General features: G+C 42.8%; 1 protein-coding gene across 5 annotated transcripts; it reads left to right on the top strand.

The window, feature by feature from the left end:
• Positions 1-1,627: 1,627 nt before the first annotated feature.
• Positions 1,628-17,850, top strand: LOC110303177 (sodium-dependent glucose transporter 1C). 5 transcript variants are annotated; one of them, XM_029482688.1, is made up of 5 exons: positions 1,628-1,760; positions 1,922-2,266; positions 13,986-14,154; positions 15,630-15,746; positions 16,634-17,850. In XM_029482688.1, the coding sequence occupies exons 3-5, from the start codon at positions 13,989-13,991 to the stop codon at positions 17,557-17,559; spliced, it is 1,209 nt and encodes a 402-aa protein (XP_029338548.1). In that variant the 5' UTR covers positions 1,628-1,760; positions 1,922-2,266; positions 13,986-13,988; the 3' UTR covers positions 17,560-17,850. The 5 variants fall into 5 exon arrangements, with proteins under 5 accessions (XP_029338548.1, XP_029338550.1, XP_029338549.1 ...); XM_029482689.1 differs by lacking the exon at positions 1,628-1,760 and adding an exon at positions 5,374-5,519 and having other exon boundaries at positions 1,787-2,266; XM_029482690.1 differs by lacking the exon at positions 1,922-2,266.
• Positions 17,851-19,503: the final 1,653 nt, after the last annotated feature.

The raw sequence follows: 19,503 nt of genomic DNA, 5'->3' as shown, positions 1-19,503 counted from the left end.
GTCAGGCAACCCTGCGCTCCCGCTACCCCGGCGCTGATCTGGCCGGATGAGGCCTGTGGCCCTACTCCGGTTAGCTTTTTTCAACTTGACACAAACTGATCACTTGGGAGGGGACCTCAATTGAGGATGTGCCTCTACCAGGTTGGCTTGTGGGCACGCCTGCAGGAATGTTTTCTTGATAATGATTGAATTGGGAGAGCCCAGCCAGCTGTGACAGGTGGCTATGGGTGTGTAAGGAGACAGGTTAGGTAACCAATAGAGAGCAAGAGAGTAAGCAGCATTCCATGGGCCATGGTGTTCCAGTTTCTGCTCCAGGTTTCTGCCTGTTTCCCTCAGGTGTGAGCTGTAAAGTGTGAGTGAAATACGCCCTTCTCCACCATGCTTTTGGTCATGGTGTCTACCCTGGTCATAGAGAAGCACACCACGAACACAGTTCTCAGCTCCATTTCTTCATAAGGATTCCTCTGTTATCTCCTTGCTTTCTGAAATTTGAAATACCTGCAGTTGTTGAGACATGCTGAGAGCTGAGGTTGCTGGCAGCCCAGTGTTATTCAGCTGTTACCAGCACACTAATACGAAACTGTATAAGCAGCAAGAATACCAAGAAACTGAATATGTGATCCTCCCACTTTACCCTCATCCATTCCCCCACCCCTTTTAGAGTTGTGTTCCTTTAAATCCATTAATGAAGTTGCATCTATGATAGTCATGTCCTCTGAAGTTGTTTTTTGAGACAGTGTTTCTCTGTGTCGCCCTGGCTGTCCTGGAACTCACTCTGTAGACCAGGCTGGCCTTGAACTCAGAAATCCACCTGCCTCTGCCTCTCAAATTCTGGGATTAAAGGCGTGTGCTTTTTTCACGCCCGGCTCCCACTTCCTCTTCTCATGGCGAATTTATTTCTGAACATCTGTCCATTCCTGAGAAGAGCGCCTTCACGTCTGTCCAGACTGCCATCTACAAGGATTACTTAATTCTGAGGTCTTTCTAAAATCCATTCAAGAGGATTTTCATCGGGCCCATTGCACAAGGAGCTGGCTTTTGAACTAGAGGTTTTAGAAGGAGTTGACCAAGGTCAAGATCTGTTAGCCTTGAAAGTAAAACGTCTTGGGTTGGGGAGCTCGGAAGTAGAGCGCCTCAAAATGTTTTCCCTGTTTCTTTCTATACAGTCCACTCCAGGTCTTGCACCGCCTCTAGCATTTGGAACGAGGACTCCTTGTTCCTGATCAGAACTGGGCGGTGGTACTTTTACTTTTTCTGCGGCCTTCATCTGCATCCAGCTGCACTCCATTTAGTACTGCATTCGACTGGTCTCTGCCATCTTGGCCACAGCGAGAGACGGAAGCGCTACTTTGCTGTTCTGTAATAACTACCGGTTGCTATCTGCTCTAACTTAGTTCACTGTGCATGTGCTGGGCTTTGCATCTCTTTCCTTTCCCTGGACCTGCTGGAGAGTTCCAGGGCAGGACAGGGCAGGACAGGGCAGAGCAGGTAGTCCTGAGTATGCTAGATGGCTCCAAGTGGTTCTGGTAGGCGCTTTTACAGTTCCTTAGCAGAACATGCTAGTGAGGTTAGAGAGACGCAGGCACCTACAAGCTTCGCACTTTTTTGCTTTATTTTTCAGACAGGATCTTTCTATGTCGACCTCCCAAACGCTGTAATTAAAGGCCTGCCTGCCACATTTCTTCTCTTTCGAAGCTGCACTTCCAAATTTCTCCACCACGCGGCACCCATCAGTCAACTGGTGTCTGCGGTTCTGCTAGGTGAGTTGCTACAGCACAAGAGCGACAAGAGGTCTCCCGGGTAACCACGTTTCGCTTCCAGCAGGAGACCCCACCCTCATTGGGTGGATCCTTCTTTAGTATCACGTGCTCACACTGGCTTGTGCAAGATGGGGCTTGAATGTCTTCCTCTTGCAACACAGGCATGTTCGAAGTCCAACTTTCCTTGACCTAATATCAGAAAGGTTCCTGGGGCAAGGTGGCACTACGCGGAACCTCCCGGATCTAGAAGGACGTTGAGTTCAGAGCTCCAGAGAGTTTGCCGAAAAGCTCGGCAGTGGCAAACCCAGTAGCCTGGAGTCGCCAAGCTGGAGCTGGAAGTGGAGTTCCGGGGGTTCGGGGCCGCGGCTGCCGGGCAGCGCCTCCTCCAGACCGAGACCACAGCGCAGAATGACCAGAAGGCGGTGGCCTTCCGGCGGAGTGTCCGCGCCAGGAGCGTGCTGCGCTGGTTCTCCACCGCGGTCCTGTATGCCGCCTTCCTGGGGCTGGTGAGAGCTGAGGCTGCACCCCTCCCAGGCTGGGGCGCGAGCCTCCTGCAGGGACCTGCCCTTCCCAGCTGGACTCTCACATTCGCTGCCTGCACGTTCTGTGACTTGGCACTTCATGCTCATCAGCTGTCTCATGGGCGCTATTTTAATCACTGAGGGTTGCTGTCCAGTTCGAAATTAATCGTACTGTTTTCTAACTGCAGAAAACTTTCCTAGCATTGCCTGGGTCTGTAGCCACCGCACTCTGAACTATTAGTAACTATACAATAAACTGATTTTTTTTTCTAGCACTTCCATTTCTGGGTGGCCATCCACTTGGTTTTACAAATAGGCCCAAGAGGAAAGCGGCTTTTTCTTGGTCACACGGGTGTTTTGATGGTAGAGCCCGAATGTGTCTTACTCTGCCCACGATTCTATTGAAATCAATCCTGCTGCACTTCAGACATTTTCATAGAGCAAAATGTTACATTGGAAGTGCTTTTTGCCAATCCCTGTGTAAACTGTGAACATTTCTCTGTTACTTGGTAAATGTGATCTGGGGAAGTTAGGAGGTTGGGTTCCCCCAAGAGAAAGCTACCCCCGGCCCTTTTAACAGCTTCTCGGAAAGACTGACTGAAACCTTAGACACAGAGAAGCTGTCCTGTCAACTGATTAATTGCTGGTGCAAACAGGTTCTCAATTCATTGCACTGATAGACACGTTTAGCTATTCCTAACAAGGAAGTCTGAAGATGGCCAGGCTTGCCACCACCATTCGGTATGTCTGCAAACCAGCTGAGCTGCCCCTGCTACCACAGACATGACACGTCTCTGAGAAGTTTCCTTAAGGTGACATTTACCAACAACACCATCAGCGATTTTGACATTATTATTGTTGTTGTTGTTGCTGCTGCTGCTGTAACTGAACCCCGGATCTTATCCACTTAGCACACATGCAGTTGCAGCTGATCTATATCCAGATCCTCAGCTGCCCTTTTTAGTAATTTATTTTAATACAAAGGCTCACTATGTGGCCTTGGCTGACCTGGAACTTGCTGCATAAACCAGCCTTGCCTCAAATTCATAGAGAACCACCCACCTCAGCCTTCTGAGTGCTGGGATTATAAATTCGTGCCGCCACACTCAGCTTCACCGCTCTTTGGATCGTAGTAAAAATCAAGGAGAAATTAGATATAACATTGTATTTTACTAAACCTACACACGAGCTCACAACATGGGCAAGAAGATCCAAAGCTTAATTTTGTTCCACTAATTGAGGAACATAAATGTTCTTGTTTATCTTTCTGAGAGCGTTTTTCACATTTCTGAATAGGGAGATCTGATTTACTACAGAATTTCCCCAAACTTCAATCTTAGCTTAAAGCACCATACAACAGCACCACCTATTGCCCAGAGTGAATTCAGGATTATCAGGACTTCAGTGGATGCTCACTTTTACATTCATGGCATGGCTGGAACTAATTTTGGAAGCTCGCTTATTGCCTACTGCATGGCCAGAACTAACTTTGGATATTGGCTACTTTGGTATGATTGTGGGAAGTATGGGAACCTCAAGGAAAAGTATTCAGAAGACAAAAAAGAGCTATGTCAGACAGCAAGTTCTAAATGAGCAGAGAACCTGGATAGAATAGAGAAATGCTCCATAGACCAACCTTGGGCCTTGGGGACTGAAGAAATATGGCTTCCTAGGGTCACTGGAACTCAGTCACATTTGTTCACTCCTAAGTCTGTATATCTCTTGAACATGGTCCAGTGGGAAACATTTCGTGGTTCCTTAGCACGAAATAAAGGCACATAGGATCACGTAGCAGAGTCTTTCCTGAAGTTAGTGTGACCACTAAATGTGACAATAGATCATGTGTGTTCAAAATCAGCCCCTGCAGACATCGCTGAGACTGGTTTCCTGCATTTGCTGATGACTAAGTTATTAATTGGAGAGTCAGGGCTGTATTCCTAATAAGTGTATGAGGCACGGAGTAGTGCTGTCCAACATATCCAAGAGAACTTTCTCCTCTTCCTCTGGGGTCATAGTGATGAATCATTAGATACACAAAGCAACATTGGCCATAGTAGCAGTGTTTCCTGATTTGAAGGTATTGATTAGTCCATAAACCGAATAGCTGCTGATTTGTCTTTGTGTTGTTGTTGTATGACATTAGCCTTAGAGTAGCCTCCATGGTACTATGTATCTTCTCATAAGGAAGTGGAAGAGATCAGGACAGTTGGTGATGGGGAAAAAGGTTTTTCAGTCTTGATCCACGAGTTAAGCTGTCCCTACCAAGGATGTCTTCTGTTTCTTGGGAGAAATAATCCTGGTCACGTTTGCTATAAGGTTCCCAAAAGATGTATAGTTTCAACAGTCTTGAGAGTTGTCAATCAAGGACTGAGGGCTCTGCTGTTTTGTGATACCAGAGCAAACACTAGCATGGTCTCTTCCAACAGAGGAAGCCACTTAATAGTGTCGTTTCTAAAAGACTAATTGTTCAGGATCCAGGTCGTGAAAGTACAGGCCATCTTCAGTTGGCTGCTACAGATTTCTTTCACTTGGTGAATATGCTTTGGCCTTAACTCCTGAGTCACATCACACTTCATTTGAATGGAGTGAGAGATACTTGGAGCCTATCACCAGGGGTGTGGTCTTGCAGGGGATTTGTCACAAGGCTTAGTAAGCCTGTGCTCTCCCACGTGAGTCGATCCAATTGCCACCAATGGGTCACACCAGTGATGGACAATATGGCCCATCTAGGAACTGTCTTAATGTTACTGTGTTTGTGACAGTGGTGCTGGGAAGCAAGCATTGCTATTGCTGAAGAATTGAGGGGCGGGGAGGATATCCTGAGAAGAAAATACATTTTTTTGTCATGATAGCTGTTTATAGCATTAGCCATTCTGTATAGAAAAGCTCCCATCCACCTAGAAGAGTAGCACTGAATTAGCAAATGAATAAACCTCAAACTGTTCAAATCGTCCAGGAGTTGCTATGGGATAAGGTTTTTATTATCTTACCAAAATGATGAGTGTGACTAACCAGACATCAGCAGTGAGCCTTTTGTGCCATTTCCATAGAGCAGCCATCCATTGATGTTGTTAACGTTTGACTTATTTCAGCTCTTCCATGATGAGTCTTGGAGTGCTGAGCTTTCCCTGTTGGAAGCTATGAGGACCCAGTAACACCAGGCAGCCATCTAAGCTATCCCGAGACCAAGCTTGGCAATACATTTACATCCTTCACACTCATTTGCTTTCTACTTCAGGTGCCTGAAATTGCTTATTAACTAGGCTAACATAAGTATTTGATATGGGTCCATCTTGTGGAATTTGTTGTAACTGCAGAGCTTGATAATTTCACCATTTGTTCATGTGGAATGAAAATCTGCCAACTCGTGTTCCCTTGTACTTAATGATTGTGCTTCATATTTATGAGCCATTTTGTTTCTTCACTAGAATTATAAGTTTTAGCTATTCCATGGAACATCCTTGGAAATACAAGAACTCTGTGCTTAGAATCCTTCCACAGATGTCAACACTAAACAAACACAGAGCAAACAACTGCCCACGGGAAGACTTAAAATGTCCATGACGTAAATCTGATGAAAAGTCACTACAGTAGTGAAGCACTTGACAAGAAAATCTGGATATTTCTGCCACATACAATGTGGCATAAAACATGACATGACTTGTAGCTATGTCATTTGTGTTGGCCAGAACTCCCAGGCTGATCCTCCTGCCTCAGCCTCCTGATTATTTAGGACGACATGTGTGGACCATTGTTGTAGGCTCGTCTATACAGTTAAAGATAAGGATCAGAATTATGACTGCTGGTGGCATAGTAGAAGCATTTCATTTGTACAAGTCTCTGAACTATTAGCACAGCGACATAAATGAAACTCAAGGAGATTTTAACATTACTTATTTGACTGTGCTTCCCATAGTATATATCAAATTCACCCAATTAATTTGCCACTACTCTATTTATAGGAATTTAGATCATGTTTTTGAGAAAGTCCAAAAGACTTTCTAAAGGACCTCAGATTAATTCAAGGTAAAGAAAAACATGATTTAATTTGAAGAAGGTCAGAAAAATATCAAAAGTTTAACACGTTTGATCAAGGTAGAATTGCAGGTCATAGTGAACAATAGTCTTTCATTTAACCAAAGTGATATTAACACTTCAAACTAAATTTTAAAAATCACAAACTGTGGGGTAAACTTGGATCTGTTAGTAAAGAGAACTCAGTTTCCTTAATGGTGCTTTTTTAAAATGTCACAAATACAGCATGAATCACAGGAAATGATCTTGGTCATTTCTGTGAATCTTTGTTTCTTGGGCCAACTACCTCAAATGAAACAATAACAACGGACCCTTCATACTTCCTGTTGCGCACCATCCACTGTACCAGGAAAACAAGAAGACCAAATCCTAGTTCTACAGTGAGTGTTAGCATTAATGCTCAATTTCTAGGAAAACTTCCATTCTCTTCTACTCTCAGCCAGCTAGCCCAACAGAAAGTTCTTTTCAGAGATTCTTCTTGTACACTCGTCCTGCTGGACTCTAATCCTTTCTACTTTGGCCATGTGTTCTTAGTTTAGAGAACTCAGAGAAAAGTGAATTCATTTTTCTTTCGTCATGGGTTACTTTACAATTTTCCTTACTATTTTGGTGATAGTAAGGATCACCATGGCCAAGGAAACTTATAAAATAAAGAGGTTATTTGAGAATCACAGTTTCAGAGAGCTAGAATCTATAACCACCATGGCAGGGAACATGACAGCAAAGACAGGCAAGCATGGCACTGAAGCAGTAGCTGAGATATTATGTGTTGAGAAAACAACCACATACCAGAGTCACAGAGACAGAGACAGAGAGACAGAGACAGAGAGACAGAGAGAGAATAAACACTGGTAATGTCTAGGGCTTCTAAAATTTCTAAGCCCATTCCCAGGAACACACCTCATCAAATAAGGCCACACCTCCTAATCCTTTCCCAACAGTTCCACTAACTGGGGGCCAAGTATTCCAAATATCTATGGAAGCCATTCTCATTCAAACACTACATTCCACTCTCTGGCCCCCATAGACTTGTGGCCATATCACAGTACAAAATGCAACTTCAGAAGTCCCCATGGTCTTTCAGTCTCAACACAGTTTGAAAGTCCAAAGTGTCTCTGAAACTCAAGGCAATATCTTAATTGTAAACTCAAAGAAATTATATCACGTACTCCCAACGTAGAATGGCACTGTGCATTACAATTCCAAAAGAGAATAATAGGGGGGTAGTAAGGAAATACTGGACCAAAGCAAGATCAAAAACCATCAGGGCAAACTCCAGATCCCGTAACTCTTAGTCCAATGTCAAAGACGGCTCTGCTCTTCCAGCTTTGCTGACTACAACAGACGTCTCTCTCTCTCAGGCTGTTTCCACTCCCTGGCTGCAGCTCTCCTTGGAAGATATCCCACAGTGCTGGCATCTTGGGTGGGGTTTCTAGCACAATCCAGGCCTCACTTTACAGCTCCATGCATTGGCCTCTCTGGGCCTCCATGAAAGGAAACCCCTTACCACATGCCTGGATTCAGCAGCTTTAATTAGAGCTTTACTTAATGGTGGAGGAAGATTCCACAGCCCCTATACTCCTGTATCCTTCCAGAATCATGTGACTGAAGCTACCAAGTTCTGCTGCCTGTTTGGTGGGACATGGTCCCTCTTTGAATTGCGTTTGCTTAAGCTTTTCTCTGTTGCAGAATCTCTCATTTTTATAAGTTGGAAGCTTAACTGGGTGGTGTCTTGCCCTGAGAACATGGCTTCCTTTATTCCATTTTATATCAGACCTCTTCTCATCTCTTTCAGCACAAGCCTTGGCACATCCTTGATGAGAAGAATCTTTTATAGAGGCTTTTCTCCTGTCTTGTGCTTGAGATGCTGATAAATGTGAGACATCAAGTATGTGCTTTTCTTGCTGAAAAAAACACAACAGATTAGTTTAACTTATAGTAGCCCTAAGGAAAGAAAAAGTAATAGATAGACATAGATAAATTTCCTGCTGCTATTTTTCCTCCCTAAACTATCTATTTTTTATTTCCTTTGCCCATTTCTTGCTATTTTTTTAAAAAAAATATTTATCTTTATTTTAATTTCTCATGCATTGGTGTTTTTCCTGCATGTGTGTCTGTGTGAGAGCATCTAGTCCCCTGAACTGGAATTGAAGACAGCTGTGAGGTGCCATGTGGGTGTTAGGAATTGAACCTAAGTCCCCTGGAAGAGCAGTCAGTACTCCTAACCACTGAGCCATGTCTTCAGCTTCCATTTCTAGCTCTTCTTAATGGAAGATCTGCATAGAAGTCATTGCTAATAACCAAGTGGCCGAGTCAATACTAAAGCTGTCTTGAAATATCCTCTACCTACAAAATTAGCCCATAACCTTTTAATTTAACCTCAAGTGGTTCTTAGTGCAAGACAAAATTAGCCACATTCTTTGCCAAAATATCATGAGAATGACAAATAGCCCAGTGGCTAATATTTGTTCCCCTCTGAAGCCTCTTGAGCTCAGCCTCCACAGTTCACACTGCTCTCAGCACTAGTGTCTTTTAAGCTTCACCCACAACATCCAACTGTTTTCCCAGTCCAAAGTCCCACAGTCTTCCACATCCCCCAAACATCCAGCATGGTCAGGCCTGTCAGAGCAATAGTCCACCTCCTAGTACCAATCTTACCTTAGTTACTTTTCTATTGCTGTGATAAAACACCATGGCCAATGCAACTTATAAAAGAAAAAAATTAATTTGGAGCTTACTGTTCCAGAGGGCTAGAGTCCATGACCATCATGGTGGGGAGCGTGGCAGGCAGGCAGGCAGGTAGCATGGTGCTGGATCCATCACAGAAAACTTAAATATTGAGACAACAACCACAAGACAGAGTGAGAGAAAGCTAATTGAGAGTGCTGTGGGTGTTGGAAACCTCAAAGCCCCCATGGCACACCTCCTCCAACAAGGCCACACCTCCTAATCCTTCCCAAAGAGTTTAACCAACTGCGGACCAACTAGTCAAACATAGGAGCCTTTGGGGGCCATGCTCATTAAAACCACCATACTTATAAAACGCATGTATCTTTGTATAATTGCATAGAGATTCTTGTTTTTAGTAATCTTATTTTCATGTACTGGATATTTAAAATGTATTGACCTTAGTTTCTATCAATTATAGTAAATGTGTCAATGTCAATTTTGTCCAGTCATGTGTAGACTCCTAGATCTATTGATCATAATTCCTAAAAGAAGCATAGCCTGCCAATGTGGTACAGACATGTTTACTAATAGTCCCAAACTTTAGTCTCTGTGAGAAGAAACTATAGAAGTTACCACTAGTCCTTTGGCATCTCTCTGATTTTGGTAGCTCTCGATTCAATTATTTGTACAGATTTCTCTCATCCCTAACTGTTTATTTCTTTAAAATATTTTTAAAATGTGTGCCAGTGTTTTGCCTGCATGTCTGTCTGTACACCATATGCATTGCTGGTGCCCAAGGACACAGAGTAAGTGTCGGATCCTCCAAGACTTGAGTTCAGACAGCTGTGAGCTGCCACGTGGGTGCTGGGAGTTGAACTCAGGTCTTCTGGGAGAGCAATGGGTAGTTTTAACCACTGTGTGATTTCTCCTCCTCTGAGATGCACATCCTTGATGAGAAGAATCTTTTATAGAGGCTTTTCTCCTGTCTTGTGCTTGAGATGCTGATAAATGTGAGACATCAAGTAGCTCCATATGGTGCTTTTCTTGCTGAAAAAAACACAACAGATTAGTTTAACTTATAGTAGCCCTAAGGAAAGAAAAAGTAATAGATAGACATAGATATGGATATAGTATATATACGTATATAGTATATTATATTTAATGGTGAAAAATCTATAAAAATATAAAATATTTTTTTAAAAATCTATTTAAAAACTTCAGTTTTATTAACCAGACCACCCAAATCATATAAAGCCAAACGGAATGTGGTTAATTTATTTTTAGACATTTGTAATACCATTCTCTTTTTAGATTTATTTCTTTTATTCTTTGTGTATTAGTGCTTAGTCTGCATATATTTATATACATGCATTAGATATCCTGTAACTAGAGTTATAGATGGTTGTGAGCCACTATGTTAGTGTTAGGAACCAAGCCAAATCCTCTGCAACAGCAACAAGGGCTCTTAACTGCTGGGCCATCTTTCTGGGTCCAGGCTCTATCTTCTTAAATAAAATAATTCTTAAATTTAAATTAGGGGCTGGAGAGATGGCTCAGTGGTTAAGAGCACTGACTGCTCTTCCAGAAGACTCAGGTTCAAATTCTAGCACCCACATTGCAGCTCATAACTATCTGTGACTCCAAGATTTGACACTCACACAGACATACACCAGTCACATAAAATAAAAATAGATAAATTTAAAGAAAAGAAAAAAGAATTAAATTAAATTTAGCAATATAGTCAGTATAATAATACATACAAATATAGACAGATATACTTCAACATATAAGCAACAGATATTATTTCATTTAAAAAGTCTAGGCAGAGCCAGGCAAAGGCACATGCCTTTAATCCTAGCACTTAAGAGGCAGAGGCAGGCAGATCTCTTGATTTCAAGGCCAGCCTGGTCTACAGACTGAGCTCTCAGAAAGCCAGAGCTATGTACAATGCCAGGTGGTGGTGGCACACGCCTTTAATCCCAGAACTTGGGAGGCATAGGCAGGTGGATTTCTGAGTTTGAGGCCAGCCTGGTCTACAGAGTGAGTTCCAGGACAGCCTGGGCTGTACAGAGAAACCCTGTCTCGAAAAACCAAAAAAAAAAAAAAAAAAAAAAAAAAAAAAAAAAAAAAAAAAAACAGTGTCTCAAAAACAAAACAAAACAAAACAAACAAAGAAAAAATTCTATTGATCTTATGTTGCGTGTAATTTAAAAAATCATTCTTGTTCCTTTGTTCAGGGTTGTGTTCTTGCTGAGCGCTGAGATCACTGTCCCGCCAGCCCACACTTCACCTGCTTACCTCTTCCTTCCAGCTAGCTTTGCCAAACTAGAGCTCAGCTCCCACCAGCCCACTTTTGCTCCGTGGATGGAAAACACTAGCACAGTTTTAATATTTTAAAACTAGCCAGATAGCACAATTGTTAGGCTCTTACTGGCTACCTAGCCAACTGCAGGTGTCGGAAGCCACCATTACCAGGCCCCCAAGATCTTACATCTTGCATCCTCCCATTCCAAAAACTGGTCCGAATTCTTCTTTCCCTCCCTCATCTTCTCCTGGAACCCGGAAGTCCCACCTTTTTCCCTTGACCCAGCAATTGACTTCCTTTATTGACACAATCAAGAATCAATTAGGGACTCGACACTTCCCTCTACAATCTTGAGGCATCTTTGAAAGCTCTACTTTTCTTTTTTTTAAATTTTATTTATTTATTTATTTATTTATTTATTTATTTATTTATTTATTGTTTATGTGAGTACACCGTAGCTATCTTCAGACACACCAGAAGAGGGCATCCAATCTCATTGCAGATGGTTGTGAGCCACCTTGTGGTTGCTGGGAATTGAACTCAGGATCTCTGGAAGAGCAGTCAGTGCCCTTAATCGCTGAGCCATCTCTGCAGCCTGAAAGCTCTGCTTTTCAAATGCTCCTTCTAAGTGCACAATCTAAGCAAACACCCACATTTTGTCTACTATAAATCTATGGTACCCTTAGTAGGGTTAACTCATTTTCCATAAAGTACACAGGTTCTGGGTCCATAACCTTTGTTAATGAAGTTAACAGATGTTAATGATGTTAATGAAGTTAAGGAAGTTAGCAGGCCCCTGGTTGGATACAGTCCACTTAATTATCAGCTTGAAAGACATCCTGGACTTAATCCAGTATGAAATGCTCAAGTGCAATCAAGAATCCAGTACACACATCTATATCACCCTAATCAAAGGGGAAACCTGCTCGTGACCCTGGCTGTCATGTGAGATCTTGGGGATCAGGGAACTCTGGCCAGAACATCTGTGCAAGTGTTTGGTGCTGTCATGATCAATAGAGGTCTAGTCCCAATCATCCACCTGGAGCCAAGAGGTCTAATTTAGTAAGAATCCATTTGAGCAAAGACACTAATTGTGAATTTGGCAGCTCCTCAAGCCAACGGAAGGAGGCAACCCTACCCAACGGTGTGGGAAAGGAAGGCTTATTATAGACAGAAGAAGGATAATCACGTGTTGTGCAGCCCTTGAGATTGGCCATGTGTTATAAGAGATAGGTTTACACAGTTGCAGTGTGCTGACAGGTTAGGTTAGACTGTTACATACCAAGGCAGCTATAGACTAGAGTTATTGTTAAAGTCGTGCTGTACCTGTGCCTGTAATATGTTGCAAGGAAGATTCTGTGCTTCTGATGTCTGAGGCTTTCTTTGAAAAGAAGTGTGGATTTAAGCAAGTTCCGTTGACTTGTCTCCTATGTATTCTACAAGTGTGAGCCCCATATGCACCAGAAAAATGACCACTCTAATGATATAAGAAGTGAGGCCAGGTCTGGAATATAGCTCAGAGGTTCAGATTCCTTGCTGTTCTTCCAGAAGATCCATGTTTCATTCCCAGAAACTATGCCAGGTGACTTGAGATTGTCTAAACTCTCATTCCAGGAAATCAGAAGCCTTCTTTGGGCCTTCTTGGAACCTTCAAACACATGGCACACACACACACACACACACACACACACACATACACACACTAAAAATAAAAATGTCAGGTGAGAACAATTTGCTAATTTAAACTTTTGCCATATAAATTCTCATGTTAGTGATTATAGTCTATCTCACAATACTGACAACAATTTCAAGTACATATTTGAATATATATTTTAAAAGTATTTCAAGCATATGATAAATTTGTATTCTATAAATTTGCTTTATTTATTATTTTATTATTTTGAATTGAGGTCTCATGTTGCCCAGGTACAATTTGAACTTGCTATAAACATGAAAATGACTTTGAACTCCTTGATCCTTCTACTTCTGCACCAGGAATGCTGGGGTTACAGATGTGCACCACCACACTCAGTTTTGCTCAGTGCTGGGAAGTGAGCCCTGGCTTTGTCCATGCTAGGTAGGCACTGCACCACTGTGCCACACCCCCATCCAGAGTTATTATCATTGATATATTGCCATGCTAGACATCCAATGTCGACTTGACCATGGTTGGCAAATACTCTATCACTGAATTATATCTCCGGTTTCACATTAATGTTTATTTAAATGGAAAAAGCTACAAGAGTTAAATCAGAGTGGGGCTGGAGAGGTGGCGTAGCACTTAAGAACGCTGGCTATTATTCTTCCAGAGGACATGGGTTCGATTCCCCAGTTCCCAGAGATCTGATGCTCTCTTCTGGCTTTCAAGCACACTGCACACCATGGTGCACATGCATTTAAATCACTTACAAACATAAAATAAAAGTAAATGAATATTTAATATTTTTAAATAACTAAATAGTTTTGAGGGGAGAAACTTTGAAATGAGGAAAATCAACTAAGGTGTATGGCTCTAGTAATATTAGTAATATTAGTATCATCATTATAACATTTTTGCTTATTGTGAATGGGCCTTAAAATAATTTTCTGCTTTGTAACTCACTCCTCAGAACTTTTTTGTTGTAGATTAAAAAAAAAAAACAAATGAATATCATCTTGTTCACAAGTACATCTTGCATCTTTTTTTAATTTCAGGGAATGACTGTTGCCATACTGGGACCCACATTTCCAGACCTGGCAAGAAATGTGAACCGGAACATCAGCAGCCTTTCCGACATCTTTGTTGGCCGTGCCCTAGGCTACTTTTGTGGCTCTGTGCTTGGTGGAGTGCTTTTCGACTGCATGAATCACTTTCTACTTTTAGGTAAATAAGTATCAAGGTTTGTCTACAACTTGACACTAAGTATGAAAAGCTCAGGCTTAATGCAGACTCCACAGCAGAAATGGGTGGTGTGTGAGTGCCTTCCCTGGCAGCTGCACGCCTGTGCCTAACTTGGTAGCTGGAGGGACTCTGTTTTGAACTCTCTGGAAGCTCAGAAACCCTGTATCAGAAATCCTGAGGCTACACTTCCCACTCTCAACACTGATCAACCACGCAACTCTGCGTATTTGGGGGTAGGGCAGGGCTCCTGGGGCCAGAGAGCTCAGAAGGAGCTCTTGACACCTGCCAGGCTCAGGTGGATTGAACATGAAGAGGCGGGAGATGGAGGGGAGTTGATATAGGCTGTATTTTTGTCCATAGTTTTCTATCTATCAGCCATGAACTCAGATTGCTTTTCCATATTCTGGGGAAAAAATTGACAAAGCCCTCACAATTGAATAAACTGATTTTCTTTATGGAATATTTAGCTTCACATTACTACCTGTGGAAGAAAGGAAAATAGTATCTCATTTTGAGGGTGGGGGTCCCTGCAAATACCATGACCAGCAGAATAATGACCCTTATGAAGCAAGAAGAAATTCCAGTTCAACATGACTTAGTTAGCTGGATTGGTTCAAACTTCAAGAGTCTGACACCATCCACTAGACATTTAAGTACAATTTTAGAAAAAGAAGTTTTCTGGTAACCAATGACCTTAATCCCATTGCTACTAAGGTCTGACTACGTCAAAACTCTCTTGCAGCCATGCAGGGTAGCACACGCCTTTGATCCCAGCACTTGGGAAGGGGGAGGGTCTACAGAGTGAGTTCCAGGGCAGCCAGGGCGACACAAAGAAATCTGTCTCCAAAACCCCAAAACCAAACAAAGCAAGGGACATGACTGCTCCTAGGCATGGTGGAGGAGCAAGTTTATTATAGATAAAAGGGAGAGCATAGTTAGAGACAGAGACACCTGGGAGAGTTCATGGCCAGACTGAGCTGGGCCATGAGGGGGGTGAGGGGGTGAGGGGAAAAGGAAGAGAGGGGAACCACATACAGCAGTGAAGAGGGCAAGGGTACAAAAGGGTCAGGTAGCCAAAATGCAAAATGGCTGGATTGTATAGGGAAACGCCTCTGGATAAAAGGCTAGGGTGGAGGGCAGGGTATGACAGGGTCTATGTAGCCCTGGCTGTCCTAGAACTTATTACACAGACCAAGTTGGCCTCAAATTCAAGAGATCCACCTACTCTCTGCCTCCCCCCCAAATCCTACCATTAAAGACATGCACCACCACACCCAGGAATTACTTTTATCTTATAATCCTTAATGATAATATAAGGTTTACATGACATAACCCATTTGTATAAATTCCATAATTACCCAGTTTTAATGTGACTTTACTTTCACTTTTGCTTTGAGACATTGGCTTGCCCCTGTGGGAATACTGTTTCTATTACTGACTTTCTCACCCCTTCTTAGGAATGTCAATGTTGGCTACCACAATTGGTCTTTATCTTATTCCTTTCTGCAAGACGGCAACATTACTGATTGCCATGATGTCTGTATTTGGTGTCTCCTTTGGTGCTCTGGATACAGGTTAGTGACTCCAACTGTTACCACCAGGGAAAGTGGATAAAATTACACTGTCACCTGCATAGCCTCGTGACATGACATACTGAGATGGTCATAGGTTCACTCATTTAAACCCACCCTTCTAGCAGCTGTGTTTTGTGCCAACTAGGGCACCAGTTCTGAACAACTAATGGTTAAGTGAGCTAGAATATATGTCCCTGTTTGAGAGTATTGATTTGTAGTATCCAAATGGGAAAGGACCCGTTCCCTGTGGGTAATTACAGTGTGGTTTAAAGGGCTTTTAACCCTTTAAAAGATGGAATTTGATCATATTAAGATAAAAAGAATCAATGGCTCATTAGAATGAACTGAGGTTGGAACCACAGTCGGGCTGTGAAAGAACTGAGACGGCCATGAGATGGCCATCTAATTAAGGACCCAGCCATTTCTGAGTTCAGAAAAATATACACTGTTCCCAAGTTATCTCCATTTACGTCGTTGAACAATAAGCATGATGTCTGTTTGCCCCAACTCTGGCTTTCTATCCCTCCCCTCCTTTCTCTGGCAGAATGAAGTTGAAGGTGGAAATATCTTATGCTTTAGCTTCATTTAGTTGAAAATGATAGGATGGAATTGTGTACTTGTCTGATTTTTAGAAAGAGCCACAGACTTGATGCTGCTTCCCTCTGGAGCTCCGCAGACAGGGTGAGCTCAGCTTCTAACAGACATTCTTGTTTCCTGTTAGAGGTCCTAAGTGGGTGTTTTGCTCGTATATAAATAATCTTTAGTGGCTGCCAACTCCAAATACATAAAGTACGCTCCATTCCTTTTGTAATTTTTCTGTGTGTGTATTTTTATTAAAAATAAAAAATTGTGTCTAGCAATTTATTTTCTCCATGTTTCATTGGCAGGTGCAAATGTCCTCATCTTGACTCTTTGGGGGGACAAAGGAGCCCCACATATGCAGGCCTTGCACTTCAGTTTCGCCTTGGGTGCCTTTCTGGCTCCCCTGTTGGCTAAGTTGGCCTGGGGTACAGAACCTGCTCAGAACCACACCGAGTCCGACCTTGACCCTCTGATGCTGAACCGATCCTCCAAAGGCGCCTCAGACTCCGTGTTCGCGGTACCCGATGACATGAATCTGCTGTGGACATATGCTTCTATTGGCACCTATGTTTTAGTAGTTTCTGTCTTTCTGTTTGGTCTGTTTTGTAAGAAACGCTCAAAGCAGAAAAAATCTGCAGCATCTGCTGAGGGAGCTCGAAGGGCTAAATATCACAGGGCCCTGCTATGCCTCCTCTTCCTCTTCTTCTTCTTCTATGTGGGAGCTGAGATAACATACGGCTCCTACGTATTCTCCTTCGCTACCANCCATGTTGGCATGGAAGAGAGCGAGGCAGCTGGCTTGAACTCNNTCTTCTGGGGAGCCTTTGCAGCCTGCAGGGGCCTGGCCATCTTCTTTGCGACATTCTTACAGCCTGGAACCATGATCGTGCTGAGCAACATTGGCAGCCTGGTCTCATGTTTCTTTCTGGTGCTTTTTGACAAGAGCCCTCTTTGTCTCTGGATCGCGACTTCTGTGTATGGAGCCTCAATGGCAACCACATTTCCCAGTGGAGTTTCTTGGATTGAGCAGTACACCACCTTAACTGGAAAATCTACAGCATTCTTTGTAATTGGTGGTACCGTGGGAGAAATGGCCTTTCCTACAGTGATTGGGATTCTTCAAGAACACTACCCAGCTCTGCCAGTAGTTCTGTACACATGTCTGGGCTCAGCCATATTCACAGCTGTTTTATTTCCTGTGATGTATAAATTGGCCACCTTACATCTGTAATGTGATCGAAAGGAGAACATCTCAGGGTCAGAACACTCTGCCCTTTAAGTTTGGCCCATTAAGAAAAGAATGAATGGGAAGGCACAGAAGAGCACCATGGGATGGATTTTGAAGTAGATGAACAATGCAGAGAAACAGTCTATATCAGATGTTAGAACCCAACGCTGGCGTCCTCACCAACCCTCTCAGGCACATTGTTTGGATTAACAGTACAGTTCATCCGTCTGTAAAATGCTGTGTTCATCTGTTTACTTGTGATTGTGACCAATACATGACAAGAAGCCAAGGAAAGTCTTGTTTAGTCTCACAGTTTGAGGGTGCAGTATATCGAGGGGGTGTGAACATAGCTACAAGAGGCTCCTTGTGTCAGGAGTGGGGGCTGGGATTCTCATTCCTTCACATCTTGATAGAACAGGATGTGTCGAGAAGAACAAAAGTGTGGCCAGGTGCAAAATCCTTACACCTTGTGCCTACTAATGCACTTCCTCCCAAGGAGCCCCACTTCTTTCCTGGGAGCCCCACTTCCTCCAGGGAGCCTCACTTCCTCCAGAGGAACCCTACTTCCTAAAGGTTCCATAATCCTCTAAAACATTGCCCCCAGCCAGGAACCAAATGTTGAAACAGGTAAGCCCATTGGGGGCAGGGGTGGGTCCTTTCATATTCAAGCTATAGCAAGTACCTTGTCAGAAGCAAGGACAAAGGTGCTAAGAGAAGACAGAGTTTTTACTGATTCTCTGTTCCTTGTGGAGGGTCAAACTGCCTGGGTTAGCCAAACACTCTGCCAGTCTTCAGATCATCAGCCCTTGGTTTCCCTGAATCCACACTTCTCACTAGGCCAACCAGAGAAGACAGATCATCAGTGAAGTTTCAGTGGTCTCTGCGGATTTAGGTTCTGAGGTCCATGTGTAGGAAATGCTAAGATGTTTTGAAATGTTCTGTAATTCCAGCATGTTACTTAAGTATTTCATGGTTTGGCAATCTTAATTTCTTGTTACGAGGCTCCTGATTTGGCAAGGGTCGTTAGGCAGTATTTTATTGTCTCTTAGCTTTCAGAGTGTGCAAAGAATTCACTCATGTTTGAAAAGTTGGGTAGTGTTCAAGCAGACCAGCTGCTGAGGAAGACAATATATTTGCTGAGCCAGTGTCAGGCCATCCATACTCACCAGGGGAGTTGGGAAGAATGGGTTCTCATGAAAGATTGGACATGGACAGATGTTTTCATTTTGCTTGACTTTACTGGTCAGTGGATTAAAGAATGTTAATGTCTTATCTTTCTGTATCTACAAAGAGATTATGCAGTGGGTTTTAAGAGAGCTGGCTGCAAGGCTTAACTCTGCCTTTTAGGTGTATCCATGCTGAGGCTCTTGCTGTGGCCTCGTTTGCCTCAGCCCCTGAGTTGTGATTCTAGGAATGACACCGAGAAGCAAGCTCCCAAGATGAGTTTGTCCAGTGAGTCTGCTGGAATAGACAAGTGAAGATTGAGACAGAAAGCTAGAAAGGCTCAGAGAGGTGCTACTGAATACGGATACATGCCAGTTTCATGTGCTACTGTTTATATACCCTCTGGCTTTCTGAACAGTGTGTTGATCTAAAGGTATGTGTTCCTTCACACTTCAAGCATACCTCAACCAGAGTGTTTTGTAGTCAATGATCATTTAATATCAGGTAACATGATTTACATTCAGTGTCTTATTATTAGTTTAAAAAATGGTAACTACAGTTACAGCTCAGTAGACATTATACTACTTTAAAAGACAATTTTAAGGAAGAGATGCTATTTATTTCTTTGTTTACTTTGAGGGGGGAGTCTTACAGTGCCATTTTAGCCTTGTCTCAAACTCTGGGACACAAGCAGTCTGCCTTTCACAGCCATCTGAGAGCCTTAGGAATATACCACACATCAGACTGAATATTTTTTTTTTTTTTTTTTTTGGTTTTTCGAGA

Source organism: Mus caroli, chromosome 10, assembly GCF_900094665.2.
Source record: "Mus caroli chromosome 10, CAROLI_EIJ_v1.1, whole genome shotgun sequence".
Taxonomy (NCBI): Eukaryota; Metazoa; Chordata; class Mammalia; order Rodentia; family Muridae; genus Mus; species Mus caroli.
Note: the sequence above shows the minus strand (reverse complement) of the source record. Positions and strands in the feature narration are given on the sequence as shown.